This window comes from Rhododendron vialii, chromosome 11a, assembly GCF_030253575.1.
Source record: "Rhododendron vialii isolate Sample 1 chromosome 11a, ASM3025357v1".
NCBI classification, from domain to species: Eukaryota; Viridiplantae; Streptophyta; class Magnoliopsida; order Ericales; family Ericaceae; genus Rhododendron; species Rhododendron vialii.
In genome coordinates, this window is record NC_080567.1 from 37,004,425 (window position 1) to 37,019,225 (window position 14,801).

Sequence of the window (14,801 nt, forward strand, 5' to 3'; positions counted from 1 at the left end):
AAAAAAAACGACCAACGTACGAGACAGTGACAAAAATAACAAATAATTTTGTCCAAGTACACCTTCAAGTTTTTTGGATATTCAACTAGGATATGTATATTTGCAAAAATTACTAGTTTTTAAAGGTTTTCGATGATCAAGGTCGCCAAATGGTTAAGCCGATCGACTCGATATGTTGATTATCAGCTAATAATTGGATGTTGTTGAATGATAATTTGATTAACAGGCGATTAGGAGAAAAAGCCACCGACCCTCCAATGGATAAAGAATGCAGGGAACATTATTCAACTCGAACAACCTTTTGCTTACAACGGTCACCTCAAGAGAATTCTTTCATCCATTTACGATTCCCCATATCTCTCTCTCTCTCTCTCTCTCTCTCTCTCTCTCTCTCCCACCAAGTAATTTCAGTTTACATGGGCCTCAATTTGAAATGTTCTTACCAAACTGTGTGATCCGTAATTCGTTGACCTGCAACCCTTTTTCGTTGGCTTGTGGGTTTTCTGTCTTCTCCCCGAGTCCTGCACAATGAACGCACGACTAAGACCTGGCCGGGGTTGCCCGGCAAGGCCCTCCGGCAAGAGGATGAGAATATGCAGAGAATCAAGTGAGAAGTTAAGGTCGTGAGGTAGCGTAGTCTGTACCTTCCAAAGTAGTCATCCTTTTGTATTTATAGAATCTCCCCGACTTGCTCTTCAAGTATCACCACGTGCCCTGCACGAGCCAGATGGCGTCATTATGACCTCATGGAATAGATCCGATAACCGTTTTGGCGTGAGCTGGCACCTTCCATGTGCGCTCATCATTATCTTCTAGCATAACCGTTTCTGTCACGAGAAGGGCCACGTGACCCAGCAGCAGGTGGCCGAGCCCCGTACCCGACCGAACCTCGTTCTTGGCCGAACCCGATGGGTGACACGTGTAAGGAATATGCTGACAAATGTTCTTCACTGACGGTGGCCGAATCCTGAACCACATGCGTCGTCGGAGCTCTGAATAAGAACTTTCCCCCATGGATGAGCCTCGGCTAGTAGCCGAGCCCCAGTTCAGACAAGGTAGTGACGACCGGCTGCGAGCGGTTGCGTTCGGTTCGCTACACAAACATTTTCGGTTTCTAAATATTTGGTGGAATTACGAATGAAAGTTTGCGAAAAATGGTCTTGTAGCTGTTGGGCTCTGAGGCCCAATATTTTGTCGAATGTGATCATGTGGAGTAGAATTTGGAATCTTTTGTTCTCAAACCTTGTAGCTGTTGGGCTCTGAGGCCCAATATTTGGACCCTACTCCATAATCTTGACTCCAAACTGTTTTACTACTGCCCAGAGCCCGATAGGCCTCGAAATATAGGATTTGGATGAGCTAGGGGGTAAGGATGGATGCAAGGGGACAAGTGGAGGTGAACGCCACCAAAACAATTTTGAAAAATGCAATTTTATTATTATAAATATTTTCTTTTACACTCATATTATATAGGTGCACCACCACTCAAAATGTAATTATTCCCAATTTATATAGATCTGCCATTGCCATATTTTTTTCATTAATATTTTTTGTTACATACTAGTCTTTAATCCCCTTTTTTTTTTTTTTTTCAAGAAAGGTGACCCAAAAAAGTATTTCAAAACTAAATTCAATATTGGATCAAAGTGAAGTATTATAAAAGATAAGGTCTAAATTAAGGGGGGGTGGGGGGGGGGGGGGGGGGGGGGGGGGGAAACTTCAATTGCACTAGGATGGAAGATGATTTTTTGGTAAGTTTCTTGATCACATACATTGAGAAGGACATAGCAAGAAGTTTTGACACCGATTCTATCATCGATGTTTTTAATGACATGAAAGAGCGTCACAATTCAAGATGCCTCACTTTAATAAATAGATTAAATTAAATTTAGTTTTTTTTGGTATGCTTTGTGGATATGACAAACATCATTAACTATTCTTTTTATTATGTAATTTTAATTTTTCCTAGATTCAATAACTTTTCATATTCTAGTTCATATTTTTAATTCTTTACTGGTATACATTTCGCCACTGCTATGGTAAAATCCTGGCTCCGTCCCCAAATTCCGTCACTGGGCTTTTATGAAAGAGAGAGAAGCTTAGCTTTTATGAAAGAGAGAAGCTTATGTGTGACGAGAAATAGTTTAGTTTGATACGTGAGACGGGTTTTGAGTGTAACCCTATACACCATGATTACGAAGAGAGAAGGAGAAAAAATAGAAGAAGTAGCTGTTTCTAATGCTGTTTTCCCCTTGATACAGAAATATCTCCTTTCCTCATGCCCTCCTCTTTTTGTAAAAACAAGATGGAAAGAAGACCTTAATTACAGAAGAAGATAGAAAGAGTTATCTGAGTAACTCAACGGTTTAGATTGAGCACGTACTACATCCCTGTAGTGCTCCTCTGCACTGCAGGGTCCCGGTTCCATATTGAAGCATAAATATATACTTATTCCACCAATTTTGACCACATGTGATACATGAGTAGAGACTTAAGGAAACCATGGCGCTAGGAGCTATGTTGGACTTCAGTGCAGCTTAAGGAACCTCAGAAGCCTGCAAAGCAAACCAAGAAAATAGAAAGCCAAGCTCAGCTCAGTAAATGCTAGAAAAGAAAAAGGAAATGTATAGTTTAACTGTAAGAAAATAATGAAGGGGGAAATTCTAAACATAATAGTTTTTATAAAGACCTTATAATTAGCAAATCCCTGCACAATTCCTTATTCAAATACATTAATCTAATCACTTAGTTGCTACTTCAGTTGACCTGATTTTTGTTGTTTTCTAAACAAAAGGCCTAACAAAATGCGTGGGTAAATTTTACACGATCAAAAGAAATCCCTCAGCAAGTCAAGTTGTAGCCACCATGTACTCCTACGCATTTGAAAGAGGTTCGAACCCCCGGGAACCTCACTAGCTACAGTTGCTGACTATCGTCGAGCCAAAAAATAAAATAAAAAGGAAAAAAGAAAAAGATGTAGAAATCCCCCATGCACGTACGTATGTTGAGTAAGTATTCTGGAAGGATTATTTAAGTAGGGTTAAAAAAAAAGGCATTAATTAATATTGCACATAATAGCTGGAATAAGCGGGATTAGATCCCATGTGTGGTTCCTTTCGGTTTCGGATTCGATCGGGACAGGATATAAAGCTCGTACTGGAATAATTGTACCATTTGATGGTTTCTTTAATTTTGTTATGGAATCAAAAGAAAGTGTGAAAAAAGCCTGGCATTTTGGACAACTGGAGTCACAGAGATTGACAGTGATAGGTATAAACCGACGACAGACAATTAGTAATGATCCGGCACGGGTATGTGCTTGCTTGCTCGAACCATAAAAAAACTATGAGCAGAGACAATTCGCAGAGAACCATGCAAAGACAAACTCGAACCATATGGTCGAGCACAAGGAGTCACCACGCTAACCAAACAACCACCCCAAAGGGGGCCCGAGCGTTGGAATTTCCTTAGAACCGCCTCCTATCTCCACGGGAATGAGCTAGATCTCCAAGGGAATAGGCATTAGCCAGTCCAAATTCGACGAAAATTCCTAATGGTAAGAGAGTTAGGAATGCTAAGGCCATTGGAACCAACTGGTGTCATCCTTATCTATACCCGCTCGAGAACAGAGGATCACAATATTACTGGTGGGATTCTACCTCCTTTTGCACATATTAGGGCTGTTACTCGAAATCGGAAAAATCGGACCGGATCGAATTTTTTAAACCGATTGAATAATTTTGATCTGGTTCCGGTTTATAAAATTTTATAAACCGAAAAAATAATTTCGATCCGGTTTATGTGTTTTAAAAACCGGTTGAAACCGAACCGGTTATATATATGTATAATATATATATATATCCCCTTCAGGTAAGGGCGCCCTTACCTAATTAAGGTAAGGGCTTCCCTTTTTCTCCCTTTTCCCGATCGAATTTCGATGATCCGAGCCGCTCAATGTGTTCAGAACGTGATTTTAAGAGTACCCGCGAGAAATCAGCAAAAAAAAATATTAGGAAGGGCTTCATTCGAACAGTTTTTATTTGAACCGTTCGATAAAAAATAAACAAAAACTGCTCGGATAAAGCCCTTCCCGGTCATTTTTTTTGCCAATTTCTTGCGAGTACCCTTAAAATCACGTTCTAAACACATTAAGCGGCTCGGATCATCGAAATTCGATCGGAAAATGAGAGGTCCTTACCTTAACAAGGTAAGGGCGCCCTTACCTGATTGAATCTATATATATATATATAAACATAGAGGAGGGATTGAATTATGAATTTTTGGTTGATATTTTGTGGTGTATATTGGTCTAATAAATATATTTATTATATAAAAACTATTTTTATGGGCTTAATTATGTTTTTATGAGTTTTTTTTTTCTGTATTGGGCTTAGAATTAATCTTTTTTTGTTGGGCCCAAAAAAAATGGTTGAATTATAAATTTTTGTTTGATATTTTATGGATTGAATTGTGAATTTTTTAATGTGTTGGACCAACAATATGGCTCATGAATGAAAACCGGACAAACCGGATCGAAACCGGTTGAGCCGGTCGAAACCGGATCGGTTTATCTCAACTGGTTTCGGTTTCTAAAAATCTCAAACCGAATAACCGGTTCCGACCGAAAAATAAACCCAAACCGGTTGAAACCGGACCGGATCACCCCTAGCCCATATAAACACTTTCCGCCTAATGGGGACAAGTTCGCAAATCTATTCGTCTATTCGTTACTCGCTTGAGTTATTTCCCGAAATACTCTTTACAAATCGTCTGAATTAAGCGTCAGAGAGGTATTGGTTGACGTCACACCGGTGTCCTTAACTCTTGCTTGCAAGTCAATGCTCGAGTGCACTGGAAATAGATTCATCAGATAGAGTTACACAATAAAGTCTTGAACTTCCCGCTCAATGAGTCGACTATTTTCAGGACCAATCCCGGCCACCGTTTACTAACGTAAACCTAATTAAAGTAGAGACAAAGTTCCTTATAAACTGTCCCAACACAAATTCAGAGCACGATAAAGTATGATGAGTATTTTTGACTAAAACTTACTTTTTGTAATCTTTGTCTAGTTTTTCGTCACAATTGTTGGAATCAATTGTTCCTCTCATTGGAATCAGAAAATTATAAAAAGGGGACAGAAAGTTGAAAAAAATCCATATAGGACGATACCAATTTTTTGGTATTTGTTCATCTTTTGCATAACTTTTTATTTTATTTTCATCATAATTTTTTATTTTTAGAATTTTTGTCGAGACGAATGATTAATCCAAAAAATAAAAAGTACTGCTATGGGTACCGACGGTACCCATAGGGAAAATGCACCGACGGCCACCGGACGGCCGTCTCCGGTCACCGGACTGCCGATCCGAGCCGTCCAAAAATTTTAAAAAATAAAACCGAGTGGCCCTACGCGAGAATCAATGGCATCCAAGGTGTGTAGGGTACTTGATCCGAGCATCCATTTTTCGTGTATATTTGTATATACGTGTATATACACGAAAAAGGGGTACTCAGATCAAGTACCCTACACACCTCGGATGCCATTGATTCTCGCATAAGCCCACTCGATTTTATTTTTTAAAATTTTTGGACGGCTCGGATCGGCCGTCCGGTGACCGGAGACGGCCGTCCGGTGACCGGAGACGGCCGTCCGGTGGCCGTCGGTGCATTTTCCCTATGGGTACCGTCGGTACCAATAGGATTTCTGAAAAATAAAATATGCATTCATCAGCAAAAATTTCAAAAGCCTTTAAAAAAACAAAAATTCCAAAAAGACAACAAAAACATCTAAATGAAAAATACCAAAAATATTAGCGCGTGAACTCATCCTAAGCAAAAACTTTCTTTAGAGAATATATTCCCTATCTCCAACTTTTGGTTAACGTCATTTCCTAGTTTCCAAGTAGCGCCCAATGTGGTCCTAGTCCTACGCAGCACAGTATGAACAGATGCAGAATCCAAACCCAACACTTAGCAAACAGGAAAAATCATTTGGTGGTTTTCGGCACTGTCACGTAATCCCCAAACACTTTTGTCGCTGTTAGATTAAAATTCAGCGGCCGCCCATGTATGCATTGTTTGTTATGTTAGAGAGATAGTATATATGGTCATGACTTGAGTACGTACCTCTCTTCTTCCTCTGCAGTACTCCCATTGCTTCCGCTGGACCGGTAATTAGGAACGGGAACACGACCGGACTCGATGCGCCTGAGATCCTCAAGAAGGATATTATAGTGTCTCTTGACTTCCTCCGCCGATTTTCCACCACCCACCGCCCTGGCCACGTTCTGCCACCGGTCGGGGGTGTCCCGATCGAACCGAGCCAAAGCCTGCTCAAACAGCTTGTTCTGCTGCGGGGTCCATGAAGATCCCCTAACAGAGCTTGACGCCATGTGTGTGTGTGTGTGTGTGTGTGTGTGTGTGAGAGAGAGAGAGAGAGAGAGAGAGAGAGAGAAGTGGAGGAGGGTGTTGAGGTTATGAGCCAGTTGTTGTTGGAATCTCTCTATATTTGGCAAAAGGAAGGGGGGAGGGACTGAATGCGAGTGAATGTGTGACCCATTTCCATTGGAACCACAAGATGAAGAAGGACAAGGGATGGGGAAGTGAACACTCTTTTGAGTACTTTTCTTTATATATATATATATGGCCGCCTTCATAACTAGAAATATCCTCTTTACATTAGAAAATACGTAGTTGATTTTAAAATAATTATGAGTTCCGAACGAACTTGACGAATGTTTAGAATTATTTTCATATTTTTAGCCGATTTGAAACGAGTTTTATTCATAGACGGAAGGAAGTAGGGTCAAAGCGGGGTCACTTGACCCAACCCGATTTTGTAATATTGTCCTAATTAAGCATTCTACTTGAGTATGAGAGATTTCCCCAAGCATTCCGTCCGGTAAAATGATAATGCCTCTGCTATGTAGATTGTGATCAAGAGCCTTTACCTCAATTGGATAAATGGATCAAAGGATAAATGATAGATATTGCTTATGTGCACAATAAAAAGGACAAACGTATCATTTTTAGAATATGATGAAAAATTAGTAATGGATTTTTCTAGATTGAATTCATCACCTAGCAAGGATAAGATTGAGTATCTATGATTTCCTAGAAAAACAAATTCGCAATTGTTACATAATTCTCTATGAATTAAGAATAGATTTTTACCCAACTAACCATGGGCGGCTTTACTATCAATTGAGGGGGTTCAAGCAAATCCACTGGAATCAAAAAAATGCATTTAAAATGTTGTATTCTGAACATACAATTTTTATTTTCTTTAATATAGTTTGCACTGACATTTTTACTAAGCCAAATTAAATGAAAATTCACTTAAATTTATAAGTTCGTGAATAAGATAACTCAACATATATAAGGAAATAAACCAAGCCCAAAAAATTTCAACCAAAAGAAACATTTTTTTGACTTTTATAGGGTTTTGCTATAGAAATTTTTCTAATTATTTATATCATGCTGAACCAAAATTCTAGAGCCACCCCTGCAACTGACCAAGATTTCTAGCTCCTTCCTTGATTTTAACTGAGCTGCATGAGTTTATAGGTTAGATGTATGTGGGTGTGTGTGTTCACTTTTTGACCGAATAAAAGGAGAAATTTTTTGGGGCAAATAGGGTATAGTCCACGTGGTGCCCGAGCGCAACCAAGCCGTCCAAACGTGTTTTGCATGGCTATAATTTTAGAGACAGAAAAATGAGAGAGAGTGTTTAAATCTGGATCATCCAAAACACTTTTGAACGGCTAGAATGCACTCTGATTACCGCCACATGGTACTGAGTTTGCACCAAAAAACTTCTCAAATAGAAGCAAAGGAGGAGTAGTTTGGTCTCAGAGATGGTTGGAATTTGAGTTTCGGATCTTTCTAGTACTCTGAGCTGAACAATATACATAATCCAAATTAATAGGGTTTCTATCCGGCCACCTGAACCCCTGGTGCAAGACAATTCTCTCGGACATCCACAAATGCACGTGCAGCTGGTTCCACTTGTTTTTGTTGGCAAACCAACTATAGCTACTAATTTCATAGCCCGCTTACAATAAGTGTCAGTTCATTTCAATCTTCGGATTACGGTGGGCTATCGTATGTGTGGATATCGGCACAACGTTCCACCACCGCCCGCCGATACAATTTTGCCTCTGTTTTCAAAACCATGAGAACTTGTACCCAAACATACATATGTTGGATCAAATTTTACGTTTGGTTAAGTCCAAACGAAAATTTGTCCCGGCTTTAACTGGTACCCTGCTAGCAGATAATAAAATTGGTTTTTGTGAATTCATCGCTCCTGCACCAAGCTTTTGAAAATAACTTTAAGCAGTTGTTAGTGTTGAGATCCATACGTAAGTCCTAAGGACTAAATGATGGGAAGAATTCACGTTAATATTCTTCAATTCATTAAGCCTACCAAATGAAGTCGCTGAGATGAACAAGTTGGGAAATGGCTTGTCTGCAATCCAAACCAGAGGTGTAGCTTAAGCGATCGCTACCATCGGATAGTGTTTTTAATTGTCCAAATTTATTTTCATATTCTCACCAATAAGAATGTACTTTTACCGAAAAAGTATTCAACAGATCTGAATCATTAATTGTCAATATGAACGGTTCAAATTGAACTGCACAAACTCTCTGCGGGGAGGCCGGATCCAACAAGTTGCCTAGGACCCTAGCAACCAAATGTGGTGCCAATTAATGTGTACGTTCCATTCTATCAAAACATATGTGGTCCTTGAAATGTGGTCCTTTTAAACAAGTTGGAAGCCCAGCCCATTACAAAGTGAAAAAGTGCAGATCCATTGTTGCTGTGAATCGTAAGTGCGATCGACGTAACCTCATTACCGACAATCCTACTCCAGATCCTTTTTTTTTCTTTTTCTTATTCTTTTTTTCTTTTTAAGGTGCAGGAATCTCCTTTACAAAATGATAAGTAGTCAATTTGTGAGGGAGGGAGACCACTCTTAATAAAGTCCACCACTCGTATATGGTCCATACCAGAGAGAGAGAGAGAGAGAGAGAGAGTTGGCCCCAAATGTGGGTTGAGGATAAGATGTTTGTGTGTCCAAGTTGGGAACAAAGTGGACTCAAGAAAGGGCTAAAAGTTGGGAATGAAGTTGATAATCATAGTGTCAAAAATCCAGTGAACAAAATTCACAATATCTATGTTGAAAAGGGATGGCATCCCTTTTGTGGATACATTTTTTTACACTATTCTACAAAAGATAATGATGTGGATTGTTTTCTATTAATGAGTACAAATGATCCCATCCATTAGTTTGTAGAATATAATGAGAGTCAAGATAACGAGAAAATTACGCTGTTCAGAAGCACGATCACGCAGTGTGCCAATATATTGTTAATCTTCTCTCTCAACTAGATAAACACGTGGTTGGCCAGTATTTGAAAGGCACTTCACGCTACCCCGTTTCTCAAAAGATTAAATAGTTTCTCCAACTTAAAATTCATGATGAATGGTCGACCGACCGTTCCGGATTCCCTTCTTAAAAAATAAGTTGTTATTTTCAATTTTCAAACTTAAAAATAATGTATTTATAAAAATAATTTTTTAATTTATTTTGCATAATTTAAAAGATTTCATTCGAGATCTATCAAACAAAATCTATATTGCATTTTTTTTTATTTCGGTAAGCTTATCTTTAATTCAAAAAATAAGTACTTATTTATGAAATTGGAACACACCCCGTTCCAGATTCTCGAATAAGTACTTAAAAATAATAGGCTTACGAAAATAATTTTTTATTTTTTCTTGCTGAGTTTGATAAATCTCATCGAAATCTATCAAATAAGATCCATATTGCATATTATTTTATTTTAGTAAGCCTATTATTTTTAAGTTTGAAAATTGCAAATAAGTATTTCACATTTGCAAACTCAAAAATAATGCAAATGAAAAATAATTTTTTTTGCACCGTTTAAAATATCTCAATGAGATTTATCAAACAATATCTATTTTTCTAGAAAAATTATTTGCACACCCGCTGTTAAAAAATAAGTACTTATTTTGAGTTCTGTAACACAACCGGCATTCCGCTAAGGTTATTATTTTTACACACCCGCCGTTCCGCTGAGGTTATTATTTTTTAACTACTTATTTTCCGCTTTACGAGATAGAACATTCTCTCACAATACATCACCTTTAATTCAAAAAATAAGTATTTATTTTCCTCAGCGAAACGGAGCCGCTAACCCGAGTTGAAAAAAGATTTTTCATTCGTATATTAGGCTGAGAGAGTTACAACAAGATGTATGGGCCTGAAATTCCTATCGGCCCAGTAAGAGGTGGGAAGGGCAACCTTGTATTCATTGGGCTGAAGTATTTGATTCCTTCGAAGTTATTGGGCTCAGCCCACAATGCTCAACTTGTCTTTCTCCCCATGGGTCCACTTTATAGGTCAATTACATACTTATGCCTGGGTTGAGAATATTTATTTTATAACTATGGTGTCCAAGCCATTTTACGTAAGCCTCGACTAATTTTTGGGGTCCAATCGCACCGCTTACTTGCAGTGGAGCCCGATTTAAGCAGGAGCAAAGCCCCAAAGAAATTGATAACATCTAAGAGATTCTAAACCAAAAACCTTAGGCTGCATTCTTTTAAACATAACTTATTTTTTTAATTCAGTCCATTCTTCTACACTTAACTTATTTCTCATCCTTAAACTTAACTTATTTTTAGTTGTGTGTGCGTTAGGCAATTAAGTTTAAGTTTAGAAGAATGGATGAACTTAACTTATTTAAATTTAAGTTCCAAAAGTGGAGAAAAAATAAGTTAAGTTTAAAAGAATGCAATCTTAGAATGAAGCAAACATTTAAGTCTCAGACCTTGATCACCAGGCCAACCCCTCGAACTTGGGTTGAGATTTTGAGGGGATGGATAAAACCGAAATGGGCATATTGTGATCTGCTTTAGTTGTTATAGCCCATAGGTTGTGCTCCCTCTTGCCAAAGAAATCCGTTTTAAGAAGCCCTCAAAGGAGCCTAATCAATGCCTACATTCCAAATGGAAAATAGTGAACCAATTTAGCCCAGCCCATAAGCTCTTAATTGACCTTATGTTTGGTTGTATATATGCCTAATTTGACCCATTTTATGTTGATGGCACACCCTCCTAATCAGTGGAAATTCAACTGCGACGAGGCTTTTTCCCCATCTGCTAAGCACGGCCTTTGCAGTTATTGCTAGAAATTCGGATGGTGATGTTATGGATATCGACTGTGGATCGATTAAGGTAGCATCAGCTTTGGCTGCTGAAGCCTGAGCCATTTAGGTATAGCTTGTTATATGGCAACTTCATGGGTTATTTTTATTCCGATTATCGATTGTGCCCGAGTTGTTGATTCTCTGAAGACTAATGGGAAGCATTCATGCTGGGAAGTTGGCTCACTTATTCTTTTTTTTTTGGTGAAGCGAAAAATCATGCATTAACTTAAACGATCAAAGTCAACAAGCCAGATAAACGGCATTTATAAAGATTCAAAAAGTCTATAAGAGTCGTAGACTAGATCCTAAGATGACCAACACCCATGGCATCGGCCAGGACTAATTCCCTAGCTGCAAAAGGAGTGGAGCTAGAGACTATTAAATTTTGATCCTGCTGCGATCAAAGTCTGGCCAGGCAGTCGACAGTTTGGTTGGCTTGACGATAGATGTGAACGACGGATGAATTTGTTCGGGCAACAATTCTTCGAGCTTCTTCAACTATGTGGCAATGGGGGTGACCAACAGGTGGTCCTTCATTGCAAAAACCAACTGCCACGCTCAAATTAGACTTTATGGTAACATTTGACATGCCCTTTTCCAAAATGATCTTGAGGCCTCTGTAAATAGCCCGTATCTCCACTTCCAAGCTACTGGTGCAGGTTGCTTTACCATAATAACCTAGGATCCAGTTCCCTAAGCTTTCTCTGATCACTCCTCCAAAGCCAGACATATTGGTGGACTCATAGAAGTAGCCATCCGTGTTCAACTTCAGATTTCCTGATGAGGATAAAACCCAAAATATCAGAGTCCCATGATGTTTATCATTGGCATGCCAAGCCTTAAAAGCATTAAAAAATTTCCTTAGCGTAGATATTAACTTGCCTTAAGCACATAGTTGATGTTGTTTCAACATTGTCAAAGCTCATCTTGTTGCAAGCTTTCCACAGTTGCCAAAGTGAAACCACAAAACCATGGCCCAGGGGGCATGTGAACATCCAAACAAAAAGGAGTTTTCTTTTTGGAGTTGGCTCACTTATTCAGGATGGGGTACTGATTCCTAAGGAATTGGACAGTAACTTGTTGCATCTCTTTCCAGTCGAAATTTTGCACAACTTTCATACTGCTCACATGCTCGCCCACAATCCCAAGCGTGCCTCTTTGCATTACCCTCCCTTTGTAATATGCCAGTTGATCTCTGTAATTTGATCGGTCTGGATCTTTCTATGTAATGAAATGCCTTTCTAGGAAAAAAAAAAAAAAGTTGATGGCATATCAATTTAAGTAGGGTAACTGGTCCAATTTCCTAATAGACAGCACAAGAAGGTTTTTGTTTGATGGATTTAAAGCTGGAAAAGAACCTCCATTTCATCTTTCACTACAATTTCCATAATTTTTTCTATCAGCAATATTCTGTATTAATTTTCGAATTCAAAAATTATAAAGATTAAAAAGACAAAAGTAAATTAAAATTAAAATTACTTTAATCTTCACAGCTACAAAAAACCCAATCGGCCAAAGACCAACAAAACACTACAATTTCCATATGTAGCATATGAAATCTTTATCGCCTTTGACACCCATAAATTTATAGCAGAAAAGCTACATGCACAGCAGCTGGTGCACAGCAGCTGTGCACAGACCCCGTTTTCTCCCGCCTCGGATCGCGCAAAGATGATCGGAACCGCTCATTTTGTGGCCTAAATTCTGAAGTGATTTTGAGTGTTTTGTTAACGCCTCTAACGATATCGAACGAAGCTCATTTTTTACAGAGACCTTAAACGACATATTTTGAACAAAATGAGCGGTTCCGATTATCTTTGCGCTATCCGAGGCGAGAGAAAACGGGGTCTGTGCACAGCTGCTGTGCACCAGCGTGCACAGCTCAATTTATAGTCCCATTTTTTAGGCCCTACTGCCAATTTCTTTAAAGCTGCCCTCAGAAATTAAATCATTATGCATGAGAAACCATTTTCCAGATGTCTATTTCATCTGTACAAATTTGGTTACCCCAAAGGACATTAAAGCGAAACAGATCTGTCTCACTCAATAGCCAAACTGGTCCTAAAAGTAATGATCATATACAGTACACTAGTACAGCTGGTCCTCTCAAAATTATGTTCGGCTTTTGGTAAGGACCAACCAAACATCATTAAGATCTTGAAAAATTGGGGTAGCTCATATTCAAATTATGAAAAATGTAAATTTCCGTTTGACAAATTTTTTTTTATGAAAAATGCCATTCATACATTATTCTCCCAAGTGGTGGTGGAACTCTCGAGCACGAGCACGAACTATTTAGTATTCTTGGTATCGTGTCACGTCTATTCGCGTTTAGGAAAAAAAGAAGAAGAAAACTTTGTAACCTACTGACTTCTTAGTGTGTGTTCGACTAGTTGCTTTAATGTGGCGTGCCTAAAATTTCCACATGTACTAAAAGCAGAACGCGCGTTCCAAATTTCCTTCAACATTAGATACTAATAATGGAAAATGCAAGTAATAACCCAATGGGCTTTCAATAAAATAGAAAAACACAAATATGTTATAGTGCTTTGAAAAGTCGTAAAAATGAATAAGTTGTGTTTTTTTATATTCTTCTTGTCTTATTGACAATTCAATGGACTGGACTGGTTAACAGCGTAACCATTAATAAATGGTAGGAAGGACTGAGCTCAGGTGTATAGCATCATTTTGTATTGACTGGAGTCACTGGTCTTGAATATAATTGCAACTCCACAAGATTCTTCAAAGAGCTAATAATTAGATAAAATCATCCTGAATCTCCAAACAATCTTAACAATGATTATGTACCATCCTACCGATCATTTCTCTATCATATATGTCGATCTCACACATTTAATTGTGGAATGGATCCTACACATTTGTGAAAGGAGTGATCAGGAAGTAGCCGATAAGAGTGTACCTAAACTTATTGGTGTCTTAATCACCCATATGTCTTGGTAGATTCCTAGGTTAGTTTTCTCTAATCAAAAGCACCACAAATTCTCCGTCAGATGAAGAAAGTTGGTACTGAGGGTCCAAGAGAGGAGAAATTTTTCAGTGCCGGGTGGGTACCACGTCACCCAGCTAACGTGGTGCCCGAGTGGGCAGGACTGGGGGGAAGCAGTGTGCTGTCTCGGCCGAGGGGGCCTTGCTCCAGTCTTGCTCCGATGATCAAAAACATTCACTTCGTAGAGCTCGTTGATTTGAACATGTATGCAAAAAATCAGTTTGATCGAATATCATTAAGTGCCTGATCGGAACACATATAACTTGCCAATAATGGGTTCTAGTAGATTTGATCCAGTATTTCGGATCCATTCTTTTCAAGACAAGAAGGTTTCGATTAGGCACTTAATGATATCCGATCGAGCTGATTTTTCACATACTTGTTCAACTCGACGAGCTCTACGAAATGAACGCTTCCAATCATTGAAGCGAGACTGGAGCACGGCCCTCTTAGCCGAGACAGCAGGCTGCTCCCCCAACTCCGAGCGGGTACATCTAAGCCGTCCAAAAGTGTATTGGACGGCCTAGATTGAAACACTCTCTCTCTCCAAATC

The 14,801-nt window shown here is 38.9% G+C and overlaps 1 protein-coding gene across 1 annotated transcript; it reads right to left on the reverse strand.

The window, feature by feature from the left end:
- Positions 1 to 2,217: 2,217 nt before the first annotated feature.
- On the reverse strand, positions 2,218 to 6,620 carry LOC131307936 (protein RADIALIS-like 4). Its single transcript, XM_058334686.1, has 2 exons — positions 6,130 to 6,620; positions 2,218 to 2,555 (listed from the first exon to the last, which is right to left on the reverse strand). Exons 1-2 carry the CDS (start codon positions 6,393 to 6,395, stop codon positions 2,528 to 2,530), a joined length of 294 nt encoding a protein of 97 aa, XP_058190669.1. The 5' UTR covers positions 6,396 to 6,620; the 3' UTR covers positions 2,218 to 2,527.
- Between the last annotated feature and the right edge of the window lie 8,181 nt (positions 6,621 to 14,801).

Coding starts and splice junctions, on each gene's coding strand:
- LOC131307936 (XM_058334686.1), bottom strand. CDS start 6,395: ATGGCGTCAAGCTCTGTTAGGGGATCTTCATGGACCCCGCAGCAGAAC. Junction 2,556..6,129: donor ACTGCAGAGGAAGAAGAGAG/GTACGTACTCAA, acceptor TTTGCTTTGCAG/GCTTCTGAGGTTCCTTAAGC.